This window comes from Sturnus vulgaris, chromosome 24 (assembly GCF_052056855.1).
Source record: "Sturnus vulgaris isolate bStuVul1 chromosome 24, bStuVul1.hap1, whole genome shotgun sequence".
Taxonomy (NCBI): Eukaryota; Metazoa; Chordata; class Aves; order Passeriformes; family Sturnidae; genus Sturnus; species Sturnus vulgaris.
This window is the reverse complement of record NC_142266.1, coordinates 641,865-659,491: the sequence shown is the minus strand read 5'-3', so window position 1 is coordinate 659,491 and position 17,627 is coordinate 641,865. Positions and strand designations below refer to the sequence as shown.

Sequence of the window (17,627 nt, the reverse complement as noted above, 5' to 3'; positions counted from 1 at the left end):
CCCCAATTTAGTAAAGCTCCGGAGATATGCCAACCACAACAAAATTACACTATTTCAATTAAATAGTTCTTCTTTTTGGTTTTCTAAACCTTCTTTTCCACCAATAGATATACTCGCGATGCCAATTTGCTGGTGAGACGTATTTACTACGTGGCACATAGACTTCTTCTCCACAGCAATTGCCAGTTATGATACTCTGATTTATAATATTTTGGATTGCTTGTTCTTTAGCCTGCACAAAAGTTAATATGGCAAGGAGTAGCTGGTCCTGATTCTCTATTAGTTGAATTGCGGCATAAAAGGTCCCGTTTTCATGTCTTAATGGTTTCCCATAGAAGTCCCTAAAAAATCTTTCTGTTGTTAGCTGATCATGCATACGCCCTGAACAACTGAAACAAAGCAATTGTCTCTCTTTTTCTTTTGCCCTAGTTACTCTCCACCATGAATTAAAACAGCAAGTGCAAAGAATACAAATCCATGGGCGGCATTCTAAGCCATGAGTACGACATTGCCAATGTTCTAATTGTTTTTGGGCCTCCTCAATAATAGGTGTTACCCGTCTCTTTCTCTTGAGTGGTAGTTCTTCAAATAAATCAGTTAATGTTGACTGTTGGAGGCTTTTGGAGAAATTTTTCAATCCTCCTGGGCTGTTTTCATTGATCAACGAGGTGTCTGATTCTTTCTCATCAGCGCTGTTCTGCCTTCAGGTTCAATGAGGTTGCAGCAGGCAGTTAATTCAGGATGTCCAGACTTTGATAATGCACCTTTTAAAACAACTTTATACTGGTATTTCAAACAGCAGTAAAATAATATTTTTTTCACTGCACATACAAAAATCACATTCTCCCTTGGTCCCAAAGTACAGTGGTTCTATGCTAACTCTATATGGACTGTAGCTTTTGGCACCCAGTACTCTCCTTAGTTTCATTTGATTTATTACAATTTTTTTGAGTAATTTGTTTTGGTTTTTTTTTTTTTTTAATAAAATTTTACAAAAATGGTCACAAAGTGCTCTCGTGCCCCAGTGAATCCCCCCCATGTGAGCTGTCTGGGATCTGTTGGGCCAAAAGTCCTGGCACCGCTCTTTTACTATTGGGCAGAAAAATTCATCCTTTTTTCAGGGTTACCCCCAGCTTTTTCACAGCTTTCACTTCTGCCTTGGAAAAGCATGTTGCCCCACCCTGTGCTTTTGCTTCCCGAAAAGCCACACTCACACTGCTGTTTTTTCCTAGGGCTCCCCCCCTACTTTATTATCAGCTAAATTGTTTCTTTTTATTTTATGATGCTTGTATCTTTAAATAGTCTGTTCAGTTGGTGTTGAATATTGAATTCTGCAGCTTTAAGACTGATTCCAGGAGTGAAAGAGGAGAGAAAAAGTGCAGAATTAGTTATCAGAAACTACACTGACTCCCCCGCATTCCTGCTCACAGACCTAGTTGTCTGCAGTGGACAGCGGGAGAGAACTCTCTTTTGCTTTTTGGTTAGGTTTTTTTTTTTTTTTTTCTTAACCAATTAAAGTAAAAAATTCCCTGGAGTGTGTTTTTCTTCTTTTTTTTTCCTTGAATTATTTAATTTTGCTCTGGACTGAAAACCCAAGAAAGCACTGGAAGCTCACACCGTAGCCCACCTAGCCTGGCCTGGGCCAAGGCATTTCCCAGCACTGAAGGAACTGATACCAGACTAAGTAAGTTAAGCTGCAACTTACAAAAAAAACCTTCTTTTGAATCTGTCATCTTTTTGAAACAATAAGAAGTTTTGTCGTTTAATATTGTTCATTTTTATACTGAAAAGTGTTTTGCCTGTTAAATAAATGGTTATTTTTTCCACTTCTCTCTGAGGAAATTTTTTTTTCTCTAACTAATTAAAAAAGATTGCTTAAATTTGTTTTCCAGAAAAATTCTATTCAAAAGTTTCTTTCTAAATTTACCTTAAACTAAAACAAAGTCCTTCTGTCTACTAAAAATATGATTTCTTCATTTTGAGAATTTACTTTCAGCTTTATCAAGGGGTCTTCTGGTATTTTGGTTCATATTAAATAAATGAGCCCCTGACCCCTCCTTAGTTTTCTTGAATTAATATTTTTTTTTTTTTTTTAATGACAATAGAAACAAATGTGTCCTGTACCCCTAGAAACAGGAAAAAAAATTTTGTAAATATTCTTTTTTGTGACAAGAAAAGCACATAGGTCTTGTGTCCTCAGAAGCAGGACCTGATTTTTCTTTCTTATTTTTATTCTTTCCTGATAAATTCTTTGTGTTTGTGGCTGCTTGTATTTCTTGGATTGCTGTCATTAGAATCCTGGCTTTAATTTTCTTTTCCTCATCTCTACGAACATACGCTTATTGTGCTTTTTTTAACAACTCCTGAAGCTCCTATCCTGCTAATTTTTCAATTTTTCTAACTTTTTCCTGATGTCCCCCCCCTAAGACTTAGCTACAAATTGTGTTTTCAAAAGGACCTGCCCTGCTGGTGTATCGGGGTCTATGCTTGAGTATAACTGCAAATCCATTTTTTTTTAGTCTCTTTAACCATTCTGCCAGGCATTCATCTTTCTCTTGGTGCTCACTCAGAGATTTCCCTATATTTTGTCCTCTGGGCATTGCTTCCTGAATACCTTGGATAATCATTTACTTGAAATCTCTCATATTTTGCCTATGTTCTACCTCCTGATTATTACAATTTGGATCTGCCATAGGCCATTTCTGATCTCTTTGGTTTGGCTTCTAATGATCTCTATTCTAAGCCTGTATTCCTGACTATCTAATCATTTCTTTCTTCCACTGTAAACAAGATTTCTAAAATAGACTGCACTTCCGCTCAGGTGTAAATATTCAGTCCTAATTCTTTGCTACCTCAATATGATCTTCTGGCATCCTGCTCATTTCTTTCTTAAATTTCCTAAAGTTCCTAGTATTCAGGGGAGCACTCACGTAAGCAATAGGTCCCTGTCCTGGGGCCAGATTTGCCATTGGAACCTCTCTAAGAGGGTATAATCTATCTTCCCTTCCTGCTTCCTCACTCTCTTTGTCACTTTCTTCCTCTTGTTCCCTTTTGCCTCTAGTTCTGTGTGCTACTGGCTCGACTTGAGTAAGGGGTGCATCGGGAACCAAGGGCTGAACAGGCTGGACAGGCTGTCTGTATGGGGGTGGGAGGTGATTTAACGATTCCCATGGCTTTAGCCAGTCCCTTCTTGCTGCCCGTCCTTTAGTTTGCAAAGGGTATAACGAATAACCTTCTTTTTCTTGCCTTTGAACTATAAATTTACCCCCCCACACACTTTTTGGAAGCCACAAAGCAGCATATTCACTTTTTTTCCTAATTAAAACGTTGTTTTGAACTCATATATAGATTTAAAGCCTGACAAATCTAATCTTCAAATGATTTAAACTCTGGCCAGTACAAATTATTTGCACAAATCTTTTCTTTTGTCCACTCAAACATACAGTACTGTATAATTTTCTGCTTACTTTTTCTCTTTGGGATTCCCTTGTACTTTAGTATTGTAACACTATCCCCAGGGGGCTGTCCTGAGGAATATCGCTCCCCTTCTGGTAAACCCCCTCTCGGTTCCCAGGCACACCGGGTTCTCGTGAACTATTCTCATAATTCACAACCCCTGGGTCAGAGATTTTGCTTTTCCTCTGACCCATCTCTGGCGGCAACATTTCCCTTGCTCTCTCTCATTCGTTCTGCGGTTCAACTCCTTCGCTTAATATACCAATCTCACTTCTTTTGCCAAACACTTGTTTCCTACCTAATTCCTTCTTTTCCTTTTATTCTCTCCCCAACCTCACTTTCTGGCCATTCTCCACAATCCTTTCTTAATCACGTACTGAAACTTCCATCTATTATCCTCCCAACAGATAGTTGAACCTGACTCATTCACTCCCTTCTTAAATCACTTCTTCCGAGCATCAGCTCCCTTCTCAAAGACTTTTCTCGTGAGTTCTTGGGCTGGGACTTTCCCTCCCAGTCCCTCCCGGGGTATTCACTCGCTCTCCCCTTTCAGACATTTCTCACTCACACACAAGCACACAGCCGCCCCCTTTACCCAACCCCATGGTACTCACACAGCCCATTTTCGCACAGGGTTCTTGTGCACAAGACGTTTTACGGGCACCTTTCCCTTTCTGCCGGCGTTCTCACGGGAGCCTTCTTCTTCTGGCGCGCCTCCTTGTAGCGAGCTTCTTTTCCTTATGCTTTATTTTAATTTGGAACTCCTTTTCCAAGAGAGCCTGGTCTAGCCTTGGGACCACCTTAACAATTGGTGGGGAGCTCCTTCACAAAACTAGCCATTCTTCACTTGGACTGGAGTTCCCGGGTTTCGGCACCAAATTGTTATGAATGATTTTCTATTTTTCTCAATTTATCAAGCAACAAGATTAAATTTAATAGTAAGTTTTTAATAGTAACAAAATGAATACAATCAAAGTATTGGAGATGACAATTAAAGTATTGGAGATGAAACAATCAAAGTGCATATATTTAAGAATATACAAAATTTGGCAGTAAGTAATTTAGTATAATTGAGGTTCGTATAAAGCATAAGCAAAACCGACCGGGGAGGGGCCCCCCTCCGACCGGGGATACGGGGAGTGGTTCGCCATTCCTCACGTATCAAAGCATCCAGGCTAACAATCCCACTTATATACTGTAGGCTACAGAAGTTTCTAGAAAGCTCCTCCTAGTTTCTATTCCTAAGATCTACGTAACTATACTGCACAGCGCATGCTCTACTAATGGGTTAGGGGGTCTCTCATCCTTTTTAGGGTCTTATTTCCGGTGAAGGCTCATCATCTTCATCAGTGACCGAGGTGTGACCTGCAGGTAGCGCAGGCGCCCTGTGTGACTGAGCAGATGTTTTCCATAACATGACTTTAATTAAGTCCCATGCTTGTGATCATTCCATTTTTGACAGCTTCAAGGTTGAAGCTGTATTTCTAGATGCCGCTTAGCAGACCTTTGTCCTTCGACTATTCTTATCTGACTTTCTTCCAACCTCCTTCTTCGACTCCCAGCATCTGTAAGATGTCTTTTATCCTGTCTCACCCATCTCCCCCTTCTCACTCTGTAACAATTGTCTTCTATTGATCTAAATACAATTTTGTTAATATAGTTACAACTTAATTAGCACGAATCACATTTATCACAAACTTAATTAGCACGAATCACATTTATCACAAGACGATATTGACCCTTGGGCAAAGACAAAGCTTCAAGCAACTCAGGAGGCTCAATGGCAATTAGCCCAAAAAATCTCTGCCTTTCCTGTGATTTATAAAAGAGGCTGCAGAGGAGGAGCCACAAACAGATCAGAACGGGAATCAATTAACACTAAACAATTAACAGAATTGTCAAAAGACCATGGCAGATCAGTCCACAATTTTAGAAACTTTCTAGAAGCATTCTTTTCTGCTCATGTCTTAGTTCCCCATGATCTCAGAAATCTTCGAATTGTGTTCTATCTCCAAATTTATGTTATGAATTTATGTTATGGGAAAGGCATTGGAGAAAACAATTAAAAACACTATCTGATAAATATTCCAAAGATTCAAATTGACAAAATTTTACTGTCAAACAGCTAGAAGGAGAAGGTGATTTTTCTAAACTCTCTGAACAAGCTAGCATTTTACCTGAGGAAATGCTGCAAGACATTGTTAATGCAGCAAAAACATCACTATTTCTCACACCTCACGACTCTATTCCTACCCTGCATTTCTCTAATATCAAACAAGGGGTAGAGGAGACATTTATAAAATTTGTAGACAGCCTCAAAGATGCTCTTGAAAAACAAATTGAAAGTACGGAGGTACAAAAGGAACTTTTAAGGAAACTTGCTATGAGCCATGCTAATGAACAATGTAAAACTATTCTGAGGGCTTTACCAATAGACACAGAACACATCATCGAGCAGAAGGTGGAAAGCTTTATATGCCACATTTCCACTGAAAACACAGTCGCCCAAGCAGTAGCTAAAGGCATTGCAGAAGGGGTCTCTGGTGCATTTGCAGTCATAGCCTCCAAAGAAAATACTAGTTGTTTCTACTGTGGGGAATTTGGACATTTTATAAAAAACTCCCCGGACAAACCACCCACCCAAAATCCCCAAAACAATTACCAGAAATCCCAAAAGCAGCAAAAATACCAACAGTATTCAAAAAACTTCCAATGCAGCTTGGTTGTGGCTCCAAGGTCAAACAACAAATCAAAAGCTGTTTTCCACCCAGTCTCACCTGTGAAAAACATCTAAGGGACATCTAAGTCCAGCGTTCCCGAAAATTCCAGACTACATAAAACAGACCCAACATATGGAGCGCTACAGGTGGGAACTAGGCGGCAGTTTGTGAGACTATTGTCTTTAAACTTTACAGATGACAAATGTTCCCACAGGAAAGTGTGGACCACCAGATGGTCCTTGGGACATTTTAATCATTGGTGATACTTTCCATGGTCCAACACAAATTTTTGTTTTGCCAGAAATACGAACTGTGTCACCTGGGCAAGAAATCTTTGTTCAACTGTGCTGCATGGACACTCTCTTTTATCTTCCACAGGAAACACCAATTGCACAAGCCTTCTTGCTCCCGAAAAATCACATGGAACAGATCCCTCTCAATCCCACAATAATGTGGGCACAAACAAACCTATCCTCGAGTGCGGCCTTTTCTGCTACAGGGAAAAAAATCCAAAATCCGGGAATGGTAACACTGGTGCTGACATGACCATCATTGTCGACTCAGAATGGCCAGCACACTGGGAACTTCATTTGGTAGCAGGCATGATTTCCGGAATCGGTGGAGTCACAGTGTCTATGGGAAGAAGACGAAACGTCATCATCAAAGGGCCTGAAGGAAAATTGGCAATCATCCAAGCATTCATGGTAAGGGCCCCCATCAGCCTATGGTGCAGAGATGCCCTATCCCAATGGGGGGCTTCCATCCAAGTTCCAAGCCAGGATTTCTGATTGGGGCCGTTGAAAATTGCGCAGTTCCACCCACACCTTGACTCACTTGGAAGAGTGAAGAAGCCCTCTGGACAGAAGAATGGCCCCTTTCAAAAATCAAACTGTGTGCATTGCAAGCCCTGGTAGAAGAGCAGTTAGCCAAAGGCCACATCGTTGAAACCACTAGTCCATGGAACTCACCCGTTTTTGTCCTGTGAAAACCTGGGACAGACAGGTGGAGGCTCCTTCATGAACTTTGCAAAATCAACAATGTCATTGAGGACGTGGGTCCCCTCCAGCCTGGCCATGCCTCACCATCAATGCTGCCTTGAGACTGGACACTTGCTGTCATTGACATCAAAGACTGTTTCTTCAGCATCCCATTGCATCCCCAAGACACACCACGGTTCGCCTTCTCCGTCCCCTCTTTCAACAGAGAAGCTCCCCTCAAAAGATACCATTGACTTTTTCTTCCCCAAGGACTTAAAAACTCTCCAACCATTTGCCAATGGTACGTTGCTCACATCCTTTCTCCTGTTCGAGAACAATTCCCAGAAGCAATCATTCATCACTACATGGACGACATCCTAGTTTGTGCATCAGAAAAGACCTACTTAGAAAAAGCAGTTGAAACGACCATTAAACCATAGAAAAAGCAGGATTCGAAATTCATGAAGACAAAGTACAGTACACCAGCCCATGGAATTATCTTGGACATCAAATCCGAGAAAGGACCATTGTACCCCAGCAGCTCTCCATCCGAGATTATCCAAAGACTCTAAGAGACCTACACAACCTGTGTGGATCCATCAACTGGATCCACCCCCTACTGGGAACCACAACAGAAGACGTCGCCCCTCTGTTCAATTGTGGCAACAAGGACCTGGACTCCCCACACACACTCACCCCAGAAGCCTGACAATCCATCATCAAAGTTCAGGAAGCCTTGACTTCATGTCAAGCACACAGATTTGAGCCAAATTTGCCTTTCCACTTTGTCATTTTAGGAAAGGCCCCTAGCTTCTATGGACTGATTTTTCAATGGGATCCTCAACTCACAGACCCCTTGTTGATCCTTGAATGGATTTTCACAAGCAATCAGCCCACAAAGACAATTACCACTTTTCAAGAGATCATGGCACACCTGATAAAAAAGGCCAGAATCCACCTCTGCTCTCTTTCAGGGTGTGAGGTCACATGCATTTAACTGCTCCTGACCATGGGAGATTTGGAAAATCTGCTCCAAACCAATGAAAATCTTCAATTTGCTCTAGATAGCTATACAGGCCAAATTTCCATTCACATACCAATACACAAACTTTTTAATCAAAATGCAACCTTCAATCTGGTCCCAAAACTCATTCAAAGTAGATCACCTCTCAAAGCTCTAACAGTTTTTACAGACTGCTCGGGTTCCTCTCACAAGTCTGTCATGACTTGGAAAAACCCCAAAACTGACAAATGGGAATCTGATGTCCAAATTGTGGAGGGATCTCCATAAATTGCAGAATTGGCAGCCGTTGTTAGAGCCTTTGAGAAATTCAAAGACAAAGCCTTTAACTTAGTCACAGATTCTGCTTACATAGTTGGTATAGCTATGAGAGCAGAACATGCTTTCCTCAAAGAAGTCTCCAATCCAAAATTACACCAATTGATTTCTTCATTAATAACCCTCATTTCCAACAGAAAATTACCCTACCATATCATGCATGTTAGGTTACACTGACCTCCCAGGTTTTATTACGGAGGGAAACAGGAAAGCAGACGCACTGGCCATGCCAGTCGAGACTGCAAACATCTCCAACATTTTTGCTCAAGCAAAGCTGTCACATTCATTTTTCCACCAAAATGTATCTGCCCTCGTGAGAATCTTTAAAACTCCGAAATGCCAAGCAAAAGTCATTGTGGCAACATGCCCAAACTGTCAGAACTACCAAGTGCCCTCTATGGGCACGGGAGTCAATCCCAGAGGCCTGAACAGCTGCCAGCTGTGGCAGTCTGATGTCACCCATTTCCCACCTTTTGGAAAGTCTAAGTATGTGCACATGTCAGTTGACACGTTCTCTGGAGCAGTTTTTGCATCGGCTCATGCAGGAGAAACAGCCACTCACGTTATCAAGCATTTTCTCCTAGCATTTGCCACTCTGGGAGTTCCAAAAAAGATCAAATCTGATCATGGACCCGCCTACATCTCTCAAAAATTTCAAGAGATCCTCGGTGAATGGGGAATTGAACACATTCAGACCATTCTTGGAAATTCCACAGGACAGTCTATCATAGAGACAACTCATCAGAACATCAAGAGTCCTCCACCAGCAGTGAAGAGACACAGAAATTTTCTCTCCAGTGGAAAGACTCTGCAAAACTCTCTACGTCATCAATTTCCTAAATGGAACTGAGTCAGAACCTGACCCCCCAATACTCCTAAAATTGCGAACATAACCCAAGCAAAGCTCACTGAGAAACCACCAGTGCTGGTGAAAGACCCTGAAACACATCAGGTCTCGACCTTTCCAATTAATAACTTGGGGAAGGGGGTACACTTGCGTCTCCCTGACATCTGGACCAAGATAGTTCCCAGGAAAAAACATCAAACCATACCTAGGCATGGCAAAACCTACTCCAACAGACAACAACAAAAGCTCCCCAGAGTCGAATACAAGACCTCCTCAAAACCAGACCAGCGCTGCTTGGAGAAGACATCGCAGAACACCTGCACATCAAAGAAAAATCGTCCTGTCACAAGACAGCAGATGAAACAAAAAACTAAGCAGCACTCTGCTGCATCAGGCAAATCATAAGCCAGACATAGTCTGGCCACAAAGTAAACTTTAATTAAATGTTACTACCTCTACTGAAACACCCTAGTATTAGTTCCCCCCCCCCCCAGTGATTTTACTGTAACCCCTAATCCTGTATTCACTTCCCTATTCTAAAAAAAAAAAAAAAAGGAGGGGCGTGGGAAGAGACAAAGGAAGGACATGAAGGAAAAAACCCTAATCCTCTCTCTCCCCATCATAGAAATAACTGACTTTACTTATATTCCCTATCAGAAGGCCCATCCTTGTCCAAAGATGAATATTATCTCCGTTGATGCTGCCCTCACTGCTGCCTGGATCCTCTTCACCGTGCTGCATGCCTTCAGCTGGATCAGTCCACAACCCAAACACAATGTCTGGGTGACTTTAGCAAAGACATTAAAACAAGATAACATGTGCCTGTCCATGGGCAACCTTGATAACCCACTTTCCACATGTTTAGTAGGAATTCCCTTTGCAGCAGACAAATGGCCCATCCAGAACTCAGAGCTCCTCCGCGCCACTAGTAAGAGACCAAATCCAGTTGACACTTGGGACCATTGGACAAAAATATTGCCAAATGCTCCCGAGGAGCCCCAAGAATTAGATTTGCTGGGGTCCTCCAAAGCAACATACTGCGTCAAATTCTACTTCAAAAGTCCAAAGCCTGGATTGAGTCAAATTCGAAACATATACAGAAAAGACATATCACCCATCAACAAAGCCTATAATTATTCAGATTGGTGCAATTACACCACTCATGTTCTCTCTAAATCCTCCATCCACCCCAAAATGTTACGCTGTGGAATGTTTCTATCTGTGGTGATCGGGTTTGGGCTGGAATCCCCTCTCGCCTTCAGGGGGGACCCTGTAGCCTTGTGAAGCTTTCTATCTTCACCCCCAACATTACCTTATTACATAATTGGAAAAAAGAGAGTGAATTAAAACGTGAAAAAAGATCTTACACTGAATTTGATTAAAGTTGTGACCCTAAATTGTACAATTGGAACAAACCCACAAGGGCTGCTGTCTCCCTGTTCTTACCATGGGTGGCTGCAGCAAAGGCCCTTGGTGAAATTACTCATTTGGAATGATGGCTCAGTAAGCAAGCCAATGTCACATCTGCTGCTTTGAGTGATCTTTTAAGGGATGAAGAAACCACGAGACACGCATCCTTGCAAAATTGAGCTGCAATCGACTTCCTGCTGCTCACCCATGGACATGGCTATGAAGACTTTGAGGGGATGTGCTGCTTCAATCTCTCCTCACGTTCAACATCCATCCAGACTAACATCAAGAAGCTGAAGGACCTCGTGAAAGATTTGAAAGTAGAAACCACCCCAGACTGGCTCAACAACCTTTCTGGACAATGGGGACTGATGGAGTGGGCCTCATCTCTGGTCAAGGGACTTTTATAGATTTTAATCGCAGTTGGTATTGTATTAGTTATGTTTGCATGCTTTGTTCAATGTTTTAAGAAAGTTGCTGGAAGCACCTTTTTAGTAAATACAGAGAGAGGAGTTGTGGAAGGAGCAGAAAATATTCATAAAGAAGAAAGTCTCCCTGCATCCTCAGAACAAGCCCCTTGGAAAACCATAGCTTAAAGATAAGAAATGGTTTGTTAAATGACAAACACAAAAAGGAATCCAGTTCCCTGCCTTGGTAGACCCTCTTATCTATCTTCAATATTAGTGGCTCATTTTCTTTTAGTATCCGTAGGCTAGCTTTGAATGTGAAATCCCTTGGGGATTGGTTAGAATGTAGAATTCCCTTGGTAATTGGTGCAAACTGCAAAACCCTCAAAAGATATAAAAACCCCTGTAAAACAATAGCCATTGGTATATGCTAGATTGGATGCCTTCTGTGTTGGTTTGAAAGTAAAACCAGTGCAAGACTCCAAGTCAGTAATACAATTTAATAGGAGAAAAGAGAAAAAATAAAATACATGCAATAATATAAAAGAAACAACCACCAACACAGTCAGAAATACAACCTGACACCCTGTCAGTCAGGGTGTTGGTAGCAGTCCCTATAAATGGTGGCTGCAGTCCTCCTAGATGATGGATGTGGTTCTGTTGAAGCAGTGCTCCTGTAGAAGGTGCAGTTTTCCTCCGAAGATCCAGCGATGATGTGGAAATGATCCGACTTTCCTCTGGGATCCAGTGGAAAGGTCTGCCCTCGGGTCCCAAACCCCAGTTTTTTATCTAGGTAGGAAAGGCTTGGCTCCTGCCCCTGGCTGGGGCATCTCCCAATGGGGTGATATAATCTTATCAGTCACACAATAGGACTTAATGGCCCATTAACAGAATATATCTTCTGGAGGAAGGATGGGTTGTGAAAAGATAACGATGATCATCCCCCGATCTTATCAGATGGCACATCAGCAGAGGATATCTCCCACAGAGATAAGGATCACCACCCCTCCCACATTTTAACAGATGGTGATAGAATACACATTTTTGCATTGTACCCCAGGACACCTTCATAGAATAAACTATGGATTTGTGCCTTTCTACATATCCTGGTCTTTTCATCCCGCTGGTCTGAGAGCTCACCACGAGCCAAAATTCTATCTGGGCAAGGCTCGGGATCTTGCTCTGTCGCTGAGGGCTGCAGAAGCAGTCTTAGGGATCCCAAAGGGACCCCAAAACCCCACCAGCGACAGGACGGAAACCACAGAGCCCCAGTGTTTCAGAGACTGATGAACTGCAGTCACCAGAGACCAATGCCAGGCACACCTGTCTTTCCTGGCAAGTTTGTCTGGGAGCAACCCTGGGATATTTGAAATTTTGAATGTGGAATCTCCATTTCACCCCTTCCTGCCTGGAGGACATGGCCAGTTCTTTTTCATAGAAAGAAAAGCACACAACCTAAGTTTTTGGAAGACAGGTAAGAGCTGACCCTCAGGAGGGCAAGGTCAACTAAACCATTTGATAATGGCAGCTTTTGTCTGGAAGCAATCCCTGGATATTGGGAATTTTGGAGGTTGAATCCCATTTTGGCCATGAATGCTTTAGTGAGGACAGTTCCTTTCCATTTGAAGGAAAGCCCAGAGCCCCAGTGTTTCAGGGGCACTTGAGAAGAGACCCTCGAAATGCCAAGTGCAGTTGGACCAGTCCGGCTAAGTTAACCAGACCTGTTACCTGTTCCTTGGATCCAAGGGGCCCTACAGTGTCACAATGGTTGTGTCATATTGAATCCTTGGTTCCATGAGGCCCAGTTGTGTAACACGGGCTTCTTGTTTCCATGGGGCTCCATAGTGTCACATGGGTCTCTTGCTCTCTGAGCCCTTGCAGTGTCACAGGGGTCTCCTTGGTTCTGCAGTATCCCAATGGACCCTTGGTTCCATGGGGACTCACAATGGCAGAAGGGTCTCCTTGGTTCCATGAGGCCCTGCAGAGCCCCTTGATTCAATAAGGCCTCAAAGTGTCATCATGGCCTCCAGGATTCCATGAGGCCCCACAATGTCACAATGGACCTTTGTTTCCATGGGGTCCTGCACTGTTCCATGAATCCTTAGTTCCATGGGGCCCTGTAGTGTCACAATGGACTCCTTGGTTCAATGGTGCCACACAGTGACACAATCACCCCTTGGCCCAACAGGACCCCATAGTGTCACAATGGTTCCTTGCTTCCATGAGGCCTTGTAGTGTCACAATGGACTCCTTGGTTCCATGGGGCTACAAAGTGTCACAGTGGCTCCTTGGATCAGTGAGGCCTGTGATATCTCAAGATTTTAGCCTTTATAGTTTTCAAATTCAGTACTGTATTAGTGCATAACTCTAAACTCCATGTAAAGTATTAGTTAACTCTCTTTACATTTTGGTCAGACAAAACAATTCATTCCCTTATGCCAGAAACTCAAGGACACCCTACAGCCTCAGGCTCTGAAAAGTATAAACAAAAGTGAATGGGGGAGAGCAATCTGGCAGAATATGACTTCATTACTTGAAGCTGTAATTGGGGGATTAACCCTTGATATGCAAACAAACTAAGGTTATATGTGTCTAAAAAACTTGTGACCACCATTCATCTTGGTTGTAGCCCCTGGGCCATTTTTGACTGCCCAAGGTAAATCTATTGAAGGCCTTTATTGAGGTGATGAGCCCTATTGAGATGATGTTAGGTCCTAGGTTGGACTTGAGGATCTCAAATGTCTTTTCCAACCTCATTAATTCTGTGATTCTGTTTCATAATAGTCTCCATTGTTCCATAAGGCCCTGCAATGTCACAATGGACCTTTGGTTTCATGAGTCTCCACAGTGTAACAAAGGACCCTTGGTTCCATGAGGTTCCTCAGTGTCACAATGGTCTCCTTGGATCCACAGTGTCACAGTGGCCCCTTGGCCACAATGGACTTCTGGTTCCATGAGCTTTCATACTCTCAGAAACATTTCCACAGTGTTACCACGGACCCTTTGTTCCATGAGGTTCTGGAGTATAACATGGTCACCTTGGTTCCTTGAGGTTCTGCAGTGTCACAATGGACTCCTTGGTTCTGTGAGGCCCTGCAGTGTCACAATGCACCCATGGTTGCAGGAGGTTCCACAGTGTCACCATGGCTTCCTTGGATCTGTAGTGTAACAATGGACCATTGGTTCCAGGTGGCCCCACAGTGTCACAATGGCCCCTTGGTTCCATGAGGCCTTTCTCTGTCACAATGGACTTTTGGTTCCATGAGGTTTCTCAGTGCCACAATGGTGTCCTTGGATCTGCAGTGTCACAAGGGACCACAGGCTCCATATGAGGCCAGCAGGGGACAAGTGAGCCTTGCTGTGCTGGGGCCTCATTGCCTCCTTGTCCCTGCTCAGCAGCCTGGCAGGGGCCGCCCCATGGTGCTGCCCTTGGCATTGTACATCCCCAGAGCCCAGTGGCCCAGGAAGAGCCCTGAGCAATGAGGGAGGGACAGGATCTGCCTTGCCAGGGGCTGGGGCTCAGCCCTTGGCCCTTTGCAGTCCTGAAACACATCCAGGTTTGCTCAGCATCAGAGACACCTTTCCCTTGTTTGTCCCTCCCTGTCATCAGTGCCACCAGTGTTCTGCTCTAACTGGAACCTAGAGACACTTTCTCAGTCCTATCCCTCAGTGGAATACATTAAAACTTCATGAAATTTTGGAGTCTCAATTTAACTGAGTTCTTGAGGTGTTTTTTGAACACTCTGTCATAGATTGAGTCTGTTGTAAACAGCACCAAAGCCCTGAGGGGGTTATTAAAGACCTTGTGCTGTGTCTGTGCTGCTGAGCTCCTGGCACAGACATGGCTCCCAATGTAAACTAAGAGAAGCTTCAAAAAGACATTTCTGCTGAGGAGCAGCTCCTCTCCCAGCCCATCAGGGCTGAGGGCACTGCCTGCAGGCACTGAGGGGACAGGAGCCAGGCACAGACAGTCTCAAGGCAATCAGCACTGGGAAGACATTGAGCTGAGACTGCACTTGTGGAAACATCTTCACGGCCCTGGACATGGTGAGTGTGTGGGTGCAGGACAATGTCCCCTGTGCACCTGGAGGGATCTCCTGGAGCCAGCACACCTCACAGCCTGGGGGATGTGTCAGGAGGACTCTCCCAGTTTCTGTGAGGCACAGGAGGAGGAGGAGGAAGAGGAGGAGGATGTGCTGCAGAGCAGGGCTGCCCTGGGCACTGTCGGAGGGACAGGGCAGGACGGCTCCTGCTGCCAGGGACGGCTGCAGGGGCTGAAGCTGGGGCTGCAGCCAGGGCTGCCCAGGGCTGTCCTGCAGAGCAGCTCCTGCAGCCCTGAGGGATCTTGGCCAGCCCAGGGCATGTGCAACCTGCCAGGGGCACCTCTCAGCCTGCCTGGCAGCTCCCCATGGACTGTGGGGAGAAGTTGGAGGTGGAAGGAGCGACCTCCATCAGGGCAGATTCCTCCTGCTGTGGAGATGGTGCTGCATGGCCAGGGCTGCTCTCAGCTTTCTCCTCAAAGGAAGGGAAAGAGGCTGTCAGGTGTGTCTACGTCACTGAGACTCCTGCACTGTCCCACTGGGCATCAGCAGATCTGCCTCACATCTCCCTCACAAAGTGCCTCCTCACCCTCCTCTGCCTACAGACAGCAGCAGCAGCACCTTGGCTTGCAGCATCTCTTTTTGTCTGAGCTGCTCTTAAGGCCCTGCTGGCAGGGAGATGGCCCTGGCAGTGCCCTGTGCTGGGAGGGGTGTGCAGGGCAGAGCTGAGCCCCTAGGGCTGGGCTGGGCTCTGGGAGCACTGGCAGGGACAGGTCTTGGATAGAGAGAAACAACTCCCAGCAGGCACTACTCTAGGCAGAAGAGAGCGAGGCCAACCCTTGGTTTACTTCTCTCTGTTTTGAAATTAGAGCCTTCAAAAAGTCTGCTTTATTTTTCAAGAATGTTTTAAGTGCAATCACCCTGAAATAGAAGGAGGTGTAATGAGCAAAGGGCACCTGTGTGGGACCAGCAGGTCGGGCTGCACTGAGGCACAGGGAGCCTTGTTTTCCCTCTGGGCTCCCCAGTGTTCTGGCTGAGAGCAATATTGAAGATGAGGCAGGAATTCAGCACCTGAACACAGAAATAAAAAAATTTAGTGAATTTTCCCCACAGGAAGAGAAGTAGTTTTGAGTGGATTCCTAAAAAAATCTCATAGGGTTGAATCAAAGAGGTTGGTACCAGTTTGTCAATTTCTTTTTTCAACAGTCCACCTTGCCCAGAGTGAAGAAATGTCCAACAGCAGCTCCATCAGCCACTTCCTCCTGCTGCCATTGGCAGACATGCAGCAGCTGCAGCTCCTGCACTTCTGCCTCTTCCTGGCCATCTCCCTGGCTGCCCTCCTGGCCAACGGCCTCATCATCAGTGCCATAGCCTGCAGCCACCACCTGCACACCCCCATGTTCTTCTTCCTGCTCAACCTGGTCCTCAGCGACCTGGACTCCATCTGCACCACTGTCCCCAAAGCCATGTACAATTCCCTCTGGGACATCAGCAATACCTCCTATGCAGGATGTGCTACACAGATGTTTATCTTCTTCATTGGTGCAGAGTTTTCCCTCCTGACCATCATGTGCTACGACCGCTACATGTCCATCTGCAAACCCCTGCACTACGGGACCCTCCTGGGCAGCAGAGCTTGTGCCCACATGGCAGCAGCTGCCTGGGCCAGTGCCTTTCTCAGTGCTCTGCTGCACACGGCCAATACATTTTCCCTGTTCCTGTGCCATGGCAATACCCTGCTCCAGTTCTTCTGTGAAATCCCCCAGATCCTCAAGCTCTCCTGTTCACTTTCCTACCTCAGGGAAGTTTCGCTTATAATGATTACTATCTGTTTGGTATTTGGGTGTTTTGTGTTCCTGGTTTTTTCCTATGTGCAGATTTTCAGGGCTGTGCTGAGAATCCCCTCTGAGCAGGGATGCCACAAAGCCTTTTCCACCTGCCTCCCTCACCTGGCTGTGCTCTCTCTGTTTATCAGCACTGGTACATTTGCCTACCTGAAGCCTTCATCCATCTCCTTCCCATCTTTGGATCTGGCGCTGTCAGTTCTGTACTCAGTGGTGCCTCCAGCCCTGAACCCCCTCATCTACAGCCTGAGGAACCAGGAGCTCAAGGATGGCCTGAGTAAAATGATCATGAATGCTTTTCAGAAAAAATAAGCTCTCCTCCTTCTGCATAGCTGTTGTTATGATCCATTTATGCTCCATTTGTGTCCTGTATTTTTTGCGACTGGCACAGGTGTTATACTTTTGAGAATCTGTTCACACAATAGTCTTTGACTGTGCAATTTTTAATTCAGTGTTTGACTTTCTAGCAAACCCAGAGACTGTATATCCCAGGAGTTGTCCTACCTATTTGCTTACACAAAATAAAAAACTCTGTATTGCCATGTTTGCCTGATATCTTTCCTCCCTGATTTCTCTGGAGATGCTGG

The 17,627-nt window shown here is 44.6% G+C and overlaps 1 protein-coding gene and 1 pseudogene across 1 annotated transcript; both read left to right on the top strand.

The window, feature by feature from the left end:
* The first annotated feature begins 10,017 nt into the window (after positions 1–10,017).
* Positions 10,018–13,803, top strand: LOC148221270 (uncharacterized; annotated as a pseudogene).
* A 2,622-nt stretch (positions 13,804–16,425) lies between these two features.
* On the top strand, positions 16,426–17,352 carry LOC106864527 (olfactory receptor 14A16-like). Its single transcript, XM_014894153.2, has one exon. The coding sequence runs from the start codon at positions 16,426–16,428 to the stop codon at positions 17,350–17,352; it is 927 nt and encodes a 308-aa protein (XP_014749639.2).
* The last annotated feature ends 275 nt before the right edge of the window (positions 17,353–17,627 follow it).